General features: G+C 39.2%; 1 protein-coding gene across 3 annotated transcripts in view; it reads right to left on the bottom strand.

Annotated features, from left to right (window-relative positions):
• LOC131678707 (protein eyes shut homolog) overlaps positions 1–17,313 on the bottom strand; it is a 38,283-nt gene extending 20,970 nt beyond the window's left edge. For 2 of the 3 annotated variants that reach the window (XM_058958977.1, XM_058958975.1), the window contains exons 1-2: positions 17,123–17,313; positions 16,880–17,059 (exon numbers count right to left, since the gene is read on the bottom strand). In XM_058958977.1, coding sequence (XP_058814960.1) covers positions 16,880–17,059; positions 17,123–17,273 — 331 coding nt within the window. In that variant the 5' untranslated portion in view covers positions 17,274–17,313. Of the gene's footprint in view, positions 1–16,156; positions 16,334–16,393; positions 16,617–16,879; positions 17,060–17,122 lie in introns of those variants that run through there. The other variant, XM_058958976.1, reaches the window with a different exon arrangement.
• Between the last annotated feature and the right edge of the window lie 483 nt (positions 17,314–17,796).

Genomic DNA, 17,796 nt, shown 5'->3' with positions numbered 1-17,796 from the left:
TTAAACTCATTCCGTGTTTGTTTTATTCAATTCCATAGCCATATTCAAATGCAAGTATTTTTTTAAATACTGCTCAAAAGGTCTTGAACAACGGTGGGATCAACTTGTGTTTGTGGAAAAGTCCATATTTTCCTCATTTCTGTATCCGATGTCACTTTCTTTTTCCGTAGTGCCTGCTTCGTGATAGCCCAGTATTTCTCAATTGACTGTAATTCCATTCCGTTCGGGGGATAAAGATTCTTTGACACGAAATTAACCTCCTCTGGCTTGGACCACTCCAAAACATCCTTCGAGTCATTGCACGAGGCTAAATCCGACCAGAAAAGCGTACGGCCATCGTAAGACCTCAGAGGTGGAAGTAAACGCTTTTGGAGGTATTCTTTCAAGTACACTTGCCCATTGGCTATTGCAGTTGTCACGAACGATGTGCTCCGTTTTCCACACGAGCAAATTGCCTGCCCAATTATGTATTTTTGGCACCGAATTTGTAACGAGCAGTGAAGAGAAAAAGCCCAGGGAGCTGACAATGCGGTTTTGTCAACAGGTGAGTGTTGAGCTTCCGCACACTAACTTAGTACTAGGACTAGCGCCTGTACATGGGTGCTAGTTTTGATACACTACCAGTTAAAAGTTCAAGTTCACCCTACAATGTTAATATAATATACAAAAAGCTATGGTTTTATTCATGTATTGTTATTATTATTATTTATAAATATTTTTCGACCCATTTCTCTACGATAGTCACATAAAATATGTAGTTTTTTTTTGCTTTTCAATAATGAGATGTTAATATTCGAATAAGGTCAACTTGAATAGAATAGTCAAGACGCACGTGCTTGACAAAGTCTACTGAGAAACCCACTCAATTATGTAAAATTCAAATAAGCAAGTGAGCTTAAACTTTTGATCGGTAGTGTACATCGTCAAACTTGACACCCAGTTAGTGCTAGTTACTGACGAGATGAATTCGTAACACAAAAAAACAACAAACTTAGTTTAAGTTAGGTCTTATGCCCTTACTACGCAAATTGGTTTAATCCAATTTTCCTTTTTGGGACTTGACATTGCATAATGGCAGGCGTTTGGCTCCCTAGCCAAAAGACAAGAATTCTTTTTCGCTGTCTCGTCAGCAAACCAGAGCTTCTACCTCTGCTTCTTGGAACATCACTCGGGATAAGTCAGTTACTTTTCACATTTGTCGCGTGAACTGTTTAAAATTATTTTTGTGTCTAACTAGTGCCAATTTGAGTACTAATTTAGATACATTGTCTAACTAGACGCCCAGTTGGTGCTCGTTACTGACGAGATGCAATTACGGAAGTTATTAAACTTTGAATCTACGCGCATAGCATGATTTAGGCCGGTAAAACAACAAACGCGTTTTTCTCGTAACCATTTAAACGGTTTTCACAATAGCCCGAGAACGCCTCGATCGACCTTGATTGAATATTTGCCTGCTTAAAGCGCCAATCAGAGAATAAGTTATGAAATATAATCTATAACCTTTCATTTCAATTATTTTTTTGCCGTTCTGCGCAAGATTTCCACAATATCTAATGTCTTTCTCTAATACATTGTAGTATACAAATCGTAAATGCATCTAACCTTTACTGAATGAATGTGTAATTAATGTATTGTTTCCTCTTTTGTTGGATCATATTCGGTGACACTCAAAAAAACACGGAAACGACAATACAGGTATAGAAACACATTAGTAATCACGAAATCAAAAACGCCAAAGCAAACACGACATATAAATGCCTATGCGATTGCAGGACCGCAAACAATAACATAGAAGCGCTCAAATCTTTCACGATAATACAAACCCAACTGTAAACGCGTTCATTCACGCATACCTACGTCCATGATCTCGCAATCATATAAACGTCTTGGCAGTACTATCGACGTGATAGCACTTACGAAATTATAAACGCGGTTCCGTGTGCCACCATTCGAAACTTTTATACATTAGACGACAAATCTCTGGGCTCTATAGTTGCAGACCCCAGTGAGATGGCGGAGCTCACTGTCTTCCTTCATTTAAACCGTAAATTAAAAGTAAACATCAGAATGACGACTAGTGCTATTATTCAAAAACCCAAGCGAATGTGCAAACTGCTACTCGATTATATAAACGAATTCAAACATGCGAAGCTATACACACGCTTGCATACGTGACATAAAAACGGCAACGCGATCAAATACGTTAATATAGAAACGCGCACGCGATTATGTAATGTACGTCCGTAATCGCCTCGGTAGAATGTTAACACTTAATTGTCAATGCCGTCTCAAGTGCGATTATACCAACATCCGTTCCCATGCGAACACTAATCGGTCACGTCCGGAGGACCCTACCCTTAGTACTAACACCCTAGGTTCATGCCTTCAGTTCTAACATCTGAGCTGTAAACTCAAAATTAAATATCAGGCTCGCGGTCCACGCAAACATTCAAGAATCCGAATATGTCAATGACAACACGGTAATACAATCGAATTTATACACAAAATCAAGCTACACACTAGCAAACACCACATACAAATGCTCACGCAATTAATCACGTTAACATACAATCGCTCGAATCCTTACTCGCACACCTAGGCCCGCGATCTCGCAAACATGTAAACTTCCCGATGATAAAATAGACGTTCTAACATTTATAAACATATAAATGCGGTAGCAAGCACGAACCTACAAACACCCGTGTTCGCACAACCATGAATCGTTTTGCATCCGGAGTCCCTACTTTCGGTCCTAGCAGCCTGGGTACAGGCCTTCAGTTAGCCGAAGCTAATAAAAAAAGAAAAAAAATTACGCTGAGATACACTCTAGTGATACAGAGGAGTTCACTTAAAACTAAATATCAGATTAACGGTCCGCACGATCATTAAAAACACATGTGAATATGCAAATGGTCACATAGTTATAAAATCGAATTCATACGCACGAAGTTCCGTAAGCGCTAGCACACGCGATCGAACACGTTAACATACAAACGCTCGAGCCCTTCACGATGATATACAAAGTCAAATAGGAAATCGTGATCATACACGCCCAAAATTACACAATCACAAAAATGCTTGGATGATTGCGTGGGCGCAATAGCACTTATAATCTTATCAACACTGCCTCTAGCGCGGACAAATAGACTTTCGTACTCATGTGATCGTGAAGTCTCTACGCCCGTATATCTGAACCGTACACTCAATATCATCAGAATCATATCCCACTGCTACTGGTCTTAAGCGGTGTTTTAGGGGGTGATATACCCCATCTCATTTGCAATTGTGATGAATGATTCTCGCAGGAAGCCGAGAATCAAACTTTACTGCTCCTGTTGGGCCACACTAAAAAAAACTCGTGCAATTTAATTTTAGAAGAACGCAAATTAATGGTAAAAATGAAAGCGAAGAAAAAGCGAATCTTTTGGAGGACGAAGAAATAGTGAAACCTTTTTTTCTAGATTTAATGTGCTAGGCTCCAGGTGTTCATACTGCGCAGAGAGTCTGCATGATCTCTCGGTTTGTCCAGCGTACAAACTACACGGAAATAAACTGAAACGTTGTGGGACGTTCCAAGTGTTCTTTCACCGAAATGTTAAAGAAAGCTGCGTCGCCATCCTTAACGAATCTCTGTGTTTTATTGCCTCGTAACGATGGCGAGGCTGATTGCCCACAAGAGGCAACATTTACTATAGAGTACCTGGAAGTTATACGAAGAGGAGGAACGTTTGCTCTCCTCAACTTTCTTTGGAAGGTGTCCTTGACGGGACTCCAAAAGTGACATCTCTTGGAAGTACTACAACCAATCCGAAGCAAGTAGCTGCTGGTCTCGGAGGATTAAGGTCAGATTATTTCCAGCACTTGCCGGAACATAAAAACCCCAAGTGTTCCTTGTTATCAAACTCACGGATTTATTGGTCTGTGTAATAAAAACTTTCAATATTACTGATCCTATTAAAGGTCTGTTGTTAGGTTTTCTGGCTACAGTACGAACGACTTCGAAGTAGTTTACTGCTAAATGGCCCTCCTTTCAGCGATTGTAACTAGCAACTGTTTATTCAATGCTCAGAGATAAAGAATTCTTCGCCTTACTTGAACTTGGACTACTTGTTTTCACTGACCTATTAACAGACCATTGCTCTCTCAGACCGCATCTGAACAAGTTAGGAAAAATCCAAAATAGTGCCTAATGCAAATGCAAAATGCAATTAAGTGGAGGAAACACATACTTTGCAACTGCTCAACTTTCGCTAGAACCAGAATAATCTTAACAAACTTTGGTAAAGAAACTCGAGGTTCCAATTTCTTCTTCACGCAAAATATCCAAGTAACTTAAGCCTAAAGTGGACCTAGGGGATACACAATAATTCTATATAAGGACTGAGTTATTTTTCCACCCCTCTTCGGCAATGATTGTACGTTAGTATCTTTGGATTCATACCTGTTCTACCGACATAGCATGCATCGTCGATTGGACAATTTGACAATTTACAATCGTACAGTGTAGCGCACTTCAGGCAAACTGGCACACGATTGTCGTTACAGATTCCACTCGAGCACTCGGTTATCGTCTCGCCATCCTCTGGACTACAGCCTCGATCGACACCGCCTTCAACATCTACAAATTGTCCAGTTTGAGCAAATCAAGTGCACGCCATTTTTCCAGTTATTCACAAAAAGTCATACTTTCCCATATGGCACAGTCTGTGGCGCATTCTATTACACTGGTAAAATCTACCGTTTTCGAACAATTTTCACACTTGTAACAGCTGAGAGCGGAAACTGCTGAATAGTTAGACACTAACCACACTGCGAACATTTCGTTCCACTTCATTTTAAAACAACGAAAAATTAGCCTATCGCCCTGCGTCGCCAGTTCAACTGCACGAAAAATTATCAATGATAAATGTTGGCGAGAGCTGTTGGTATCGAGAATTAAGTTCCGGTCATTTGGTAGGTTGGCTTATTTAAAGGAAAATTAACGATCCCGAGAAGCAATTGAAATATTGCCAATTCCAAAAGCTGTAAAGATAATTGCTATTTTGACCATTTGTCGTGTTTCTTATCCATCAGAAGATAATGACGAGCAGGTGCCGCCCTTTGATCTAGTTCCGGTGGTGTAGTATCAAATCGACTGCTAACTCCCTAGCATAAGGTTCAGGGTTACAGTTGATGCGTACCCGTGAAATAATCAACATCAACAAAACGTGACTATTCGGCACAACACGGTGACTTTTCGCATAAGACCAAGAATTCCTGTATTATGCGAGGTCTGGAAGAGAAGAGGTGTTAGGCATAACGGTTTGCTCTGAAAGAGTTTCGCATGAGCTGGGAAATTGGCAGGTTCCTAATGAAACTGAAACTCCTTAAAAACCAGAGATGGTGTTTATATGACGGATGAAAAAGATGTTCTTAATTTTCTTTTCGATGCACACTTCTAGGTTGAATCGACCCAGAGCTGAGCAATGTTCACAGATCTTATTCTGGTGATTCGGACCAGTGGGTGTTAGCACGTACATTGGTTACCACTGAATAGGTCAAGTGGGCAGTTGGCAGCTTTGTTCCATACAAATCGTCTGGAAAAGATGGAATCTTTCCTGTGCTGCTGCAAAAGGGATTTGATATTTTCGAACATGTCTTGAAAAAGATTATGCTTTCCAGTCTTGCTACCAGGTATACACCGAAAGCATTGCTAGAAATAATAGTTAGATTTGTTTCCAATGGGGGGCGCTCAAGCTATAAAGAAGCCAAGAGTTTTAGGCCTATCAGCTTAAGTTCTTTTCTTCTAAAAGCTTTGGAACGAATAATCGATCATCACATCAGGAACGTTAATTGAATATCCACTGCACAAAATGCAACATGCATATCATGATATTGAATGTGCTTTTAATAATCTGGTCCTCCAGTCTATTCTGGAAGCGACGCGCGGTCATAGGGTATCTGCATGTAGCTCGGGTTGGATAAACGCAATGCTTAGTAACCGCATTCTTCGCTCGTCACTTAGAGTTAGACAGGCAGACATAAGGAAATTGAGTATTCGCGACTGTCCTCAGCGAAACTTAATGGGCTTGGATTTCAAACCTACGGGTTTGCTGACGGTTGCCAAATACTGTTTGCTGAACTTTGGATCGGAACTATCTTTGACTTAATACAACAAACATTAAGAGCTGTCGAGCAGTGGTATCGACAGCTTAAATTATAAAATTAAACTTCAATGGTTCAATGGAAGAAGCGAATAACAATCGAGGTTCGTCCCTTGCAGTTCGTTGATTGTTACTGTGTGCAGATCAAGTCAAATATTGGATTCCAAACTGAACTGGTCTGCTCACATTGAGTAACATCTATTGGATTTAAACAACAATTGTACGCCCAATATAGATATAGATCTTATAGATGCCATTAGCAAAGAATCATGGCTTGAATGATGCTTTCACCACAGCTCCTACTGCTGCCCTTGAGGCCCCTTTTAAATATCAAACTATTACACATTCACCTCAAACAAGAAGCATTGTCATGTGCATACTAGCTGTAGGTTTCTGATCTTTCGAATAATAACCACGTTACCTTGCTACACGACTGTGGTCACAAATGGTTACATGGGGTGAATATATTCTTACTCCTAGCGATAATACACTCACATGTAATATCCCTTACAGGACATTCCATGTGAAGATTCCCTTTCGAAAGGAGTGATTTTCTGGCCATATGAAGAGACAAGAACAAACCCAAGTGGTCTGTTACACTGACGGTTCTTTGATAGAGGGACGTGCTGGTGCTGGTGTCTACTGTCGTGAAATGAGATTGGAACAGTCTCACTCGCTAGGGAGATACTGTATTGTATTCCAAGCAGAAATCGTTGCGATTATATGCAGGTTACAATCGGCCTTCAACAGAGCGTGTCCGGCAAAGTTATACATTTCTGCTCCGATAGTCAGGCTGCAATCAAGGCCCTTAGCTCGGACAAACCACGGTCCAAACTAGTGATCGCTTGCCGAACCCAAATCGAAGAACTAAGCATTGTCAACACTATCTACCTTGTCTGGGCGCCCGGATTTTGTTGGCCTGAACCCGCCCTACAAATTTAGACAAGTTGGATAAGAGACAAAATCCGGTCGAGGGCTTCGTTCGAGCACAGCAATTTTTGGAAAAATCTTCAAACGTGTCGCCAAACAAAGGCATTTCTAGAACAACCGTGCTCAGTGATTTTAAACAACCTCTGACATTTTTTAAAACACCACTGCGGCATGCTGTCCAGTGCTTTAACCGACCACTGCAAACTCAATTGTTACATGGCAACTAATTAGTGCGCAAAGTCATTTTCATGTCATCTTTGTGAATTTGACTACGGAACCTCATATCATCTGATATGCAACTGTCCAGCAGTAACGCAATTGAGATTTCGTTTTGTCCGTCATCCCTACATAGTCGACACTGTGTTTGGACTACTGAAACTCAGAGACTTATTAAAGTTCCATATCCAATGCAGTAGAGAGCTTTAGACTTTCTCGCAGGTGATTTGAACTACTTGCGAGTTTAACTTTTGATGAACCTCTCCAAAAAATAATAAAGTAAGAACAATTCTTCACAGGTCTGAACAAAGGAGATTGAAGGATGAATAAGTGCTCACATCACTCAACTTCTTTATTTTAATTTTTGGCCAAGGCACCGTTAAAACTGATAGCTGCGGATGCATTCAAGAGTAATGCCCGCGAAGATATGTCTAGTATTCAAATATTATGTTATCTTCTTAATTACTATTATAATATTTCTCGGTTTTGAAATTGTGTGTTAAAACGTAGTAGGCTGAAATAAATCTTAGCTGTAAAGTGATACTTTATCATATCATTTTCATTGAATAAAAGTCCATACCTGTTTCATTTCTGTCCAATAATAGGCTTACCTTAGTGCCCTGACATATCCGAACATAGGACTAACTATTGGGGGACCCGGGGCTATTAAGACCGTTGGGGTAATTCGAACCGCCTTGATTTCTCAGAAAATCGTAAGACTTTCTAACTGTCGTAAATATTCGCAAAAACATTATAATGGCAAAGTCGTGATTAACGTAACAAATAAAAGTGAAAAATAGCAGGTAAGCGTTTTGGAAAGCTTTGTTGGGGTGAAAACACAGATATTTCCAAGACGCTCAGCACTTTTGTGCGAAATGAGTGTATATTCGGACCCTCTATTTCCTCGATTACACACCACAACAAAGAAAATACACGATGCGCCAATCCACAGCATGTGACTACTCAGATTAATTTTTTTTAACACAATTTATTTATTTATTTTTGTTTCTTAGGGAGTTTTCCAATAAAGATTTCATAGGTAAACATAATTTCATCTGTTCATAAATTTATACGAAATTCGAAATTCTTTTAATCGTAGGGTTTTACAGTTCCGGTTTCGGATGGAATCATTTGACGACATTTGACGCCATTTTGAAAACCAAAATGGTGATTTCCGGTTGACAAAAACAGTGAAAACTATCATCAATATGGGTGTCATTTGAAAGGGGATGGTCAGCAAAACTCGGAAATTGATTTTGACGCCATTTTAAAAACCAAGATAGCGAATCAGGTAACCACAAAACAGTGAAAACTTTCATAGAAAATGGTGTCATTCTAAAGCGGGTGGTCAACAACAGCCGGAAATTTATGATTGACGCCATTTTGAAAACCGAAAAGGCGGGTTCCGGTTCAAATTTTCAAATTGCGCCAATATTTATGTTTCGTGGTAACCGAAAATCGCCATCTTGGTTTTCGAAATGGCATCAATAATCAATTTTGGACTTCTACTCACCACTCTCTTCCAAATGACACCCATGTTCAAGATGGTTTGTACTGTTTTGTGGTAACCGGAAGCAGCCATCTTGGTTTTCCAAATGGCGTCAAAAACCAATTTTTGCTTTCCACTGACCACCTCCTTTCAAATGATACCCATATTAATGATAGTTTTCACTGCTTTGTGGTAACCGGACGCCGCTATCTTTATTTTTAAAATGGTATCAACTCCAGCATTTAATTCCACCCGGAACTTACTATTCTTATAGACTTGTTAGTTCGACTGGTCACTTGAAATACATGCGTTTTGACAGATCGCAGTTTTTGGTAGCAGTTTGATCACTCGCACCTTGAAAGTGCGGAGTCCAGGGAACTGCGCAATAACGCAGGCTACAATTTGTGGAAGATCGTTTTTTGAAATTCATTGAAAATATTCAAAAAACTACAAAGGGCAGCCCTATGGGGTTGGACGAACTGTGGACGTAGGACTATACTGCTTCATGTAAAATATTTATTTTCTTAGTTCATTTAGAGTAATAATAAAACAAATATATTTCTTACGTATAGTTTAAGCACAACAAATCACCATCAAATGTAACATATTGAACCAAACCTTCTTGGTTGCATGCCCCATTTATAAATTGCGCGAGGATAAAATTAAACGATCCTTGAAGGAGAGGTCTAAGCGCTCCTATGCAGAAATGTTGAAAAATGCTACCCCTAAACCCATCTTCTTAGAAACCACTTACACATCTCTATTTTCGGAACAGTCTGACTCCGACGGAGCGTGCGAAGGTACATCATTTGTTTTACCCGGAAATTCCAGAAAAAGAAAACAGTCTTCTTTTCCCAAGCTGCCAAGCAAGGGCCTTAAAATTTCTCCACCAATAGATAAACTGCGCCCAAAACCGAAAAATTCCGATTCAAAACCGAAATCAATTCCACCCGGTTTTGGGAACGTACAATCCAAACAGAACACCATTACTGGAAATAATAAAATTTCGACTTCCTCTGAGCCTCAGCCGGGGGTAGGATTATTGAAATTTTCTGAAATTGTTGATTGGATTTTTAAAGCATTCAATATTTCTGAACCACTAAAGAGTATACTTGCAGCTTTCCTCCCAACAATTAGAACATTTTTAGAGCAGCTGATTGCTCAATGGCCCATCCTTGCAGCAATTATATCCTTCAATGGTTAATTCAACTCCTAAGGTGAAAGACTCCATCACTGTTTTACAGTGGAATTGCAGAAGTATCATACCAAAAATTGATTCTTTAAAAATTTTACTGCATAATTTAAAATGCGATGCTTTTGCTCTATGTGAAACATGGCTTACCTCAAACATTAATTTCAACTTAAATGATTTCAACATTATTCGCCTAGACCGAGACACCCCATATGGAGGAGTGCTTCTAGAAATTAAAAAGTGCTATTCTTTCTATAGAATTACCATCCCCATGATTGCTGGCATTGAGGCTGTAGCAGTCCAAACGAATATTAAAGGCAAAGACATGGCTATCGCTTCTATATATATACCTCCCAAAGTTCAAATTGGACAACGTCAAATTTTCGAGGTAGTGGAATCCATGGCTGCTCCGCGTCTGATACTGGGAGACTTCAACTCGCACGGAGTATTGTGGGGTTCCCTCTACAATGATAATCGATCCTCTTTGATATACAATGTTTGTGACGAATTTAATATGACAGTTTTAAATACTGGCGAAACAACACGCATCCCCAGACCTCCTGCACGTCCAAGTGCATTAGATCTATCTCTGTGCTCGACATCACTTCGGTTAGATTGCACGTGGAAGGTTGTACCTGATCCTCACGGTAGCGATAATTTGCCAATCGTTGTTTCAATTAACAGCGAATTAGGCCTTACGAATTCAATCAATGTTCCTTATGACTTAACACGAAATATTGATTGGAAAACATACGAAACATTAATTTCCACTTCTCTTGCTTCGACAGAAGAGCTACCCCCTACCGAAGAATATGAATTCCTAGCGGGTTTAATTATTGAAGCAGCAGAACAAGCCCAAACGAAATGCAATCCTGGAATAACAATAAATAGACGGCCCCCTAATCCTTGGTGGGACAAAGAGTGCTCTGATGCATATGAAGCTAAACAAGTTGCCTACAAAGAAATTATGAAACAGAAAGGGGGTATACGTGAGAACTTTGAAAATTATTTCATTTTGCAAAACAAATTTGACAGTATACGTCGTGCCAAAAAATCTAGTTATTGGAGACACTTCATTAATGGCTTGTCAAGAGAAACATCAATGAGTACTCTTTGGAACACAGCCAGAAGAATGAGGAATCGTAACGTGACTAATGAAAGCGAAGATTTTTCGAATCGTTGGATATTTAATTTTGCCAAGAAAATTTGTCCAGATTCTGCTCCTGCGCAGAAAATCATTCGCGATGCTCCCACAAGTAACGATTTCATAGATTCGCCTTTGACAATGATGGAATTTTCAATTGCACTCCTCTCATGCAACAATAATGCTCCGGGACTAGACAGAATTAAATTCAACTTGGTGAAGAATCTGCCTGACCTAGCAAAAAGACGCTTGTTGAATTTATTCAACAAGTTTCTTGAGCAGAATATTATCCCGCGTGACTGGAGACAAGTGAGAGTTATCGCCATTCCAAAACCGGGAAAACCAGCCTCCGATCATAACTCGTATCGACCGATTGCAATGCTATCCTGCATCAGGAAATTGTTGGAAAAAATTATCCTACGACGTCTCGACAATTGGGTTGAGGCGAACGGCTTGCTCTCAGATACCCAGTTTGGTTTTCGGAGAGGAAAGGGAACGAATGATTGCCTGGCGCTACTTTCGTCAGAAATCCAACTCGCTTACGCAAAAAAAAGAACAAATGGCGTCTGTGTTCTTAGACATAAAAGGAGCATTCGACTCAGTCTCCATTGATGTTCTCTCGGAGAAGCTACATCAATGTGGTCTTTCACCGATATTAAATAATTATCTATACAATTTATTGTCAGAAAAGCACATGCATTTTTCATATGGCGATTTGGCGACACTCAGAATAAGTTACATGGGCCTCCCACAAGGCTCTTGTCTAAGCCCCCTTCTCTATAATTTTTACGTGAATAACATTGATAATTGTATTGTCAGCCCATGCACTCTAAGACAACTTGCAGATGATGGGGTGGTTTCTGCCACAGGACCAAAAGCTATAAATTTACAACGACCATTGCAAGATAGCTTGGATAATTTATCAATTTGGGCTTTAAAACCGGGGATCGATTTCTCTACGGAGAAATCAGAGTTGGTCGTTTTCTCAAGGAAGCGTGATCCGGCTCAGCTTCAGCTCCAGTTGGTTGGTAGAACGATAGCCCAAGTCCTGACTTTTAAATACCTTGGAATTTGGTTCGATTCTAAAGGCACATGGGGAGGCCACATTAGATATCTAATAACGAAATGCCAACAAAGGATAAATTTTCTGCGAACAATAACTGGATCATGGTGGGGTTCTCATCCAAGTGACATGATAAGATTGTATCAAACAACAATACTTTCAGTAATGGAATATGGGTGCTTCTGTTTCCGTTCAGCTGCGAACACTCACATTATTAAACTGGAACGGATACAGTATCGTTGTTTACGAATTGCCCTAGGTTGCATGCAGTCGACCCATACGACTCCCACGAGTCTTGAAGTACTAGCGGGAGTTCTTCCTTTAAAAGACCGATTCTGGGATTTCTCCTCTCGTTTACTTATTCGATGTGAGGTTATGAACCCACTGGTAATTGAAAATTTTGAAAGACTTGTTGAGCTCCAACCCCAAACCAGATTCATGACAGTGTATTTCAATCACATGTCACAAGATCCATTCTTTTTGGGGAAGATACGAGAATCTCTGAGTAACCTAACAAGAAAATGTTATAAATTTACCCTAGTGTGGCTCCCCGCCCATTGCTCTATTGCGGGAAATGAGAAAGCTGATAATTTAGCCAAGATTGGTGCACTAGATGGTGAAATATATGAAAGACCCATCGCTTACAATGAATTTTATAGCGCTTCTCGACAGAGGACACTTGCTAGTTGGCAAACATCTTGGGACAATGGAGATATGGGACGATTGCTACACTCAATTATCCCTAAAGTATCAACGAAGGCATGGTTCAAAGGATTGGATGTAAGTCGGGACTTCATCCGTGCGATGTCAAGACTCATGTCCAATCATTATACTTTAGATGCGCATCTCCGTCGTATTGGGCTCGCTGAGGGTAATCATTGTGCTTGTGGAGAGGGTTACCATGACATTGAGCATGTTGTTTGGTCCTGCACTGAATATCGTGAAGCCAGATCACAATTAGTAGATTCTTTACAAGTCCGAGGAAGACCAATCCATGTTCCTGTTAGAGACATCCTGGCGTATCGCGATCCTCTATACATGGAACTTATCTATCATTTTCTAAAAACAGCGTCTGTCAAAATTTAATTAAATTCATCTCCTCATACTCTCATCCAAGGCTAATCATTCACCAATTAAAGTGTCCTAGAATATTCAGTTTTTAAATTTAGACAATAACAGAAAAAATTAAATAAATACAAAAAATACTAGATCATTATGAAATATAATAATGTAAGGAAAAAAGCAAACAATAAAGTGATTTCAGTGTTAGTTTTAGACAAATTACTAGTATAGTTAAAATTAGTCTTAAGGATTTTTGTAACGTGCTATGTAAAAAAAAGAAACTGGCGTAAAAAGCTTTTGCAAATGCCGTGTCAAATAAACGTATGGAAAAAAAACCTTCTTGGTTATTTCATTTGTAGTAGGTGATCGAATCCGATTAAACTTATTTGAGAAGATCTGAAGAAAGAACACCGAAAACCGTGACCGAACTAACATCTGGAACTAAATCTTTATAGCACAAGATCAGCTTTTAAAAATTGTAAAAACTTTTCGATTGCGTGTGGTAAAAAACCCGGACCAGTTTTAGACAATATAATCACATTTCATATTGTAGACCAAGCTTTCTAGTTATATTTTGGCATTATTGTAACTTTCCTAAAGTACGCATTGCAGCGGTCTTAATTATATATCGAAACTTTTAATATCAAAAACAATTTTATATATGGACTTAGATGCGTTTTTGCAACGGTTTTTCGAGTGACAGTGTATTCGTTCATAAATAGGCTTTGTAGTATGTACCTATTAGCAGATTCAAAATAGGATAGGCTGAGTGGAAATGAATCACGTGATGTGGAAATGAATCAAAGATTTGATCGAACGTAATAATAAATTTTCGTTGTGCTTTCCATCGATCCGCGTAAATTTGTTGCTGGGAAAGTTTTCGTCTTTGCGCAACGAAAGCATAGATTGCTATCATGCAGGTTACGCATGCAACCGCCAACAAACTGGGAAATTTATGCTTCGGTCAAAAATATCTTTTACCATCTGTGATAACAGAAACAGGAAAAAGATCTGTGAAAATCTATGATAAATTTCCGTAAAATCTGTGAAAAATCACAATATTTACAAATCTCTGTGTAAATTTCTTCAAAATGCTAAAAATCTGTCTTCTGTGAAATAGAATCTGTGATCGAAAATTATTAAAAAATTCTGTGACATTACAGAAAAATCTGTTAATATGGTAACCCTGCTAACAAATTAAGTACTGTTTACACGATACATCAGGCTTCCGTGATCGGTACGGAACGTCAAGATTAGTTACATGCAGTCATATGGAGGCATTCCCACACAACATCAACAGCACGGAACGTTTTGACGTACGGTACGTGTGAACGGGCACAAGAAAAACGCATTTAACTTATCCTGAAGGAATGGTGACATTACATTGTCACACGGGTGCGTTTCGGCTTCGCCTTATCAGAAACCGACACTAACTTTTTGTCGGAATAGATTAACGCCGGCTTGACGCAAATCCCTTGAAACTAAAACACACATTGTGTTTCAATCGAACGACTGATCAAACGTGATGTCCCGTTTATGCCGATGGGACACACAGTGAACCCGAACAAAATAGCATAATTACATTGTCGTTGACGGATGTATCGTCTGAATCGTCCTTTAGATATACCTATATTCGCTTCAAACATTGAACCCAAGCGCACACAGCAAAATGAGTCAACGCTGATGATGATGGATAGACCGAAAGAGACAACTAGTAACATGACACTATGTTAATCGTTTTTGCAAATGAAGCTCGAAGGTACAAGCGATTTTGTGTATGAATAATTGTGTTCGTGATTGTACATAAAAGTGTGCTGGAAACGAGCACAACACAAAAGAAAGCATAGTGTTTAAACGGACAAGCTCAGTCGCATATTGGACGGTACTGGGTAGCGTACCTCTACAGTCAATGTAACGGGCTTTTAATCCAGCTACACTGGCTGTAAAAATGCACAGCGCAGTGATCTGCTCCGCCAGCCGTTCAACAGGCAACTGAGCTTGTCTGGCCAAATCCGTTCTTTAATTAATCGCTGATGACGTCATTCATAGAAGCGTAGCGCGCTAAGTACACAAATCTGTCGTGCGGGACTTGGGAAGCGCTATCATCAGTGTGTAAATGCGCGATATTTTAGTTTGTGCATTATTTAAATTTTTAATGCCATGAAATCAAAAATCTTTGGGTTTACCTATTGGAATCTTTTTGGGGTATTTCGGGGCGACATGTGTAAAAAAATTGAAAATTTATCGTGAGATGGCTGAATTATATGCGTTTAAAATTGGGCCACTTTTCGTTACATAGCATTTTTGAATTTGCAAAGTGCACCCCCATGTCGAAAACATTTACGTAGCCCTACGTCAAAAAATCTGGAAATTTGAGGCAATCAAGAATTTTTACTGATTCACCCAATATCTTTGAATTCAACGCAATGACATAATTCAGCCCTAACATTAGTCATATTTCAAGTTGAATTTAACAGTTGAGCTTTTATTCGAATGGCTGATAGAAGCAATAAAGTATGTAATCTTATCAAAAATTGCCCATTTGAATTATAATCCCTATGATGAGGTCCCACTTCTGAAGCATTCTACACGGTTGCGAGTATATAATGGTTACCGACACCATACAACAGAAAAAAGTCCATTATCATGAATTATTTTTAGTAACAGCATTCTTTTGTTATGTCCTGCTTAGTTACTTATATTTATATTATAATGCATTATAATGCATCAATCCCGCTTTCATTATATCCATTGATATTACAGGTGGGAACAAAATTTTTCGCTAATTACTCAGTACCGCATCGTCCATTATGAGCAAGCTATGCATATTCATGAATTATTCATGTTCCGACAATTACGACACCTTTCAACGACATAGTATTCTGTTCCAAACTTAATCGCCACTAACACATACCATTTTCGTTGACGTAACACTTTGAACTTGGTCCACAGAAAACTGTCGCACAAGTGTCCAAATCAGAACACTGTTGACAAACAGGAATACGCTTATCGTTACAACCACCATATAAGCACAGGTCCAAAACCTCCATGCCGCTCTGGAAGCATCCGCGAGTCACAAACCCGTCAGAATCTGAAATCCATTTCGAGAATTCAACGTGTGTATTCTGTCATAATCATTGCAATATCATACTTTCCCATATTGCACACATTTCACAATCATCAAAAGAATCGAAATCGACAACCTGGTTGCAGTTTACACACGTGTAACACGGTATAGCTTCAACGGGAATGAGGATCCCCGTAGTTAGCATAAGTAGTAAGATTTTCATGAACCATCTCATCTTTTCTAGCAACAAAAACTTTCAACTTGTTCAAATTTACACTTTGTCTACATCAGCAATAATTTTGCTCTTTTCCACTCTAAGCAACCGCCCGAACTGAAAAGATTTTATTGGCACAGAGTGAGTACCTATTAATCTAAAACCTTCAAAATCGGGAAAGATTATCGGGGCCGCCAACGATAACTATTCGTGGAGTTATTCGTAGATTCGATGGTATGCTTGCGAAATTGAACGGTATTACGAAAGATAGAGGTGTTGATTCACCGACACGGAAATGCGTTTCTTAATTAATGTTTGGTATGTATCTTTAAAGCTGAAAAACGTGCATTACCTACCTTCCGTATTGAGGAAACATTTATTGTTAACTTCACACATAACCATTTCACAATTATCCAGATCAGAGCATCGTTGACAAACGGGAAAGCGCTGATTGTTGCACCCACCACTCACGCATATCAAAACTACATCAAGCGATCCCTCAGGTGAACATCCACGATCGACTGAACCTTCACTATCTAGAAATATATGTCAAGATTGATTTTATTACCGATAACCAAACATGGTCCTTGTCTGCTTACTCTTCCACACTGCACAGGATGTACAATCTTCTGTAGGCACCGAATCGGAAATTTGAGGACAGTTTTCGCACTTGTAACAAAATATGGCAGCTGATAGGTTTAGATTACTTAGAATAACTAACAAAAAAACAATATTGATATTCCACCTCATATTTTGATGTGGATTTTTTTGACAACAGATGATACCGACCACCGTTTGTACCGTTTATTACAAAATATTAATTCCAACTGGACTCGGATATGATTGAGACGAGTTTTTCTATGACCGTCCATGCTTGTCCCAAATCAGTAGATTATCGCTTCCACACCGTAAAGATAGACTTTCGTAGTGCGTAATAAAAAGCAGTTGTCTGTTGCTGCAAGCGATACCAATTTCCGGCGTTTGGCGTGTACAGTATCTAACGACTCGGTCAGGTATTTATTGGCTCAAATTAAATATCGAATAAATCCCGTCATGATGGCTACTGAGTAGGAGTGTTTACAATAGCTTCGAAGTATCCCATAGACTATGTTTTAATGTACTTGTAAAAATGTGTGGCAATATGTGACAGTGAAAATTAATCGAGTTACAACCACTGTCCCGCAAAGTTTCTTTTTTCACAGCATTGTCGGTGTACACAATTTCTCCGCTACCAAATCACAGATCGATATAATTTTTCAGAGTTTCTTGCTTA

This window comes from Topomyia yanbarensis, chromosome 2, assembly GCF_030247195.1.
Source record: "Topomyia yanbarensis strain Yona2022 chromosome 2, ASM3024719v1, whole genome shotgun sequence".
Classification (NCBI taxonomy): domain Eukaryota; kingdom Metazoa; phylum Arthropoda; class Insecta; order Diptera; family Culicidae; genus Topomyia; species Topomyia yanbarensis.
Note: the sequence above shows the minus strand (reverse complement) of the source record. Positions and strands in the feature narration are given on the sequence as shown.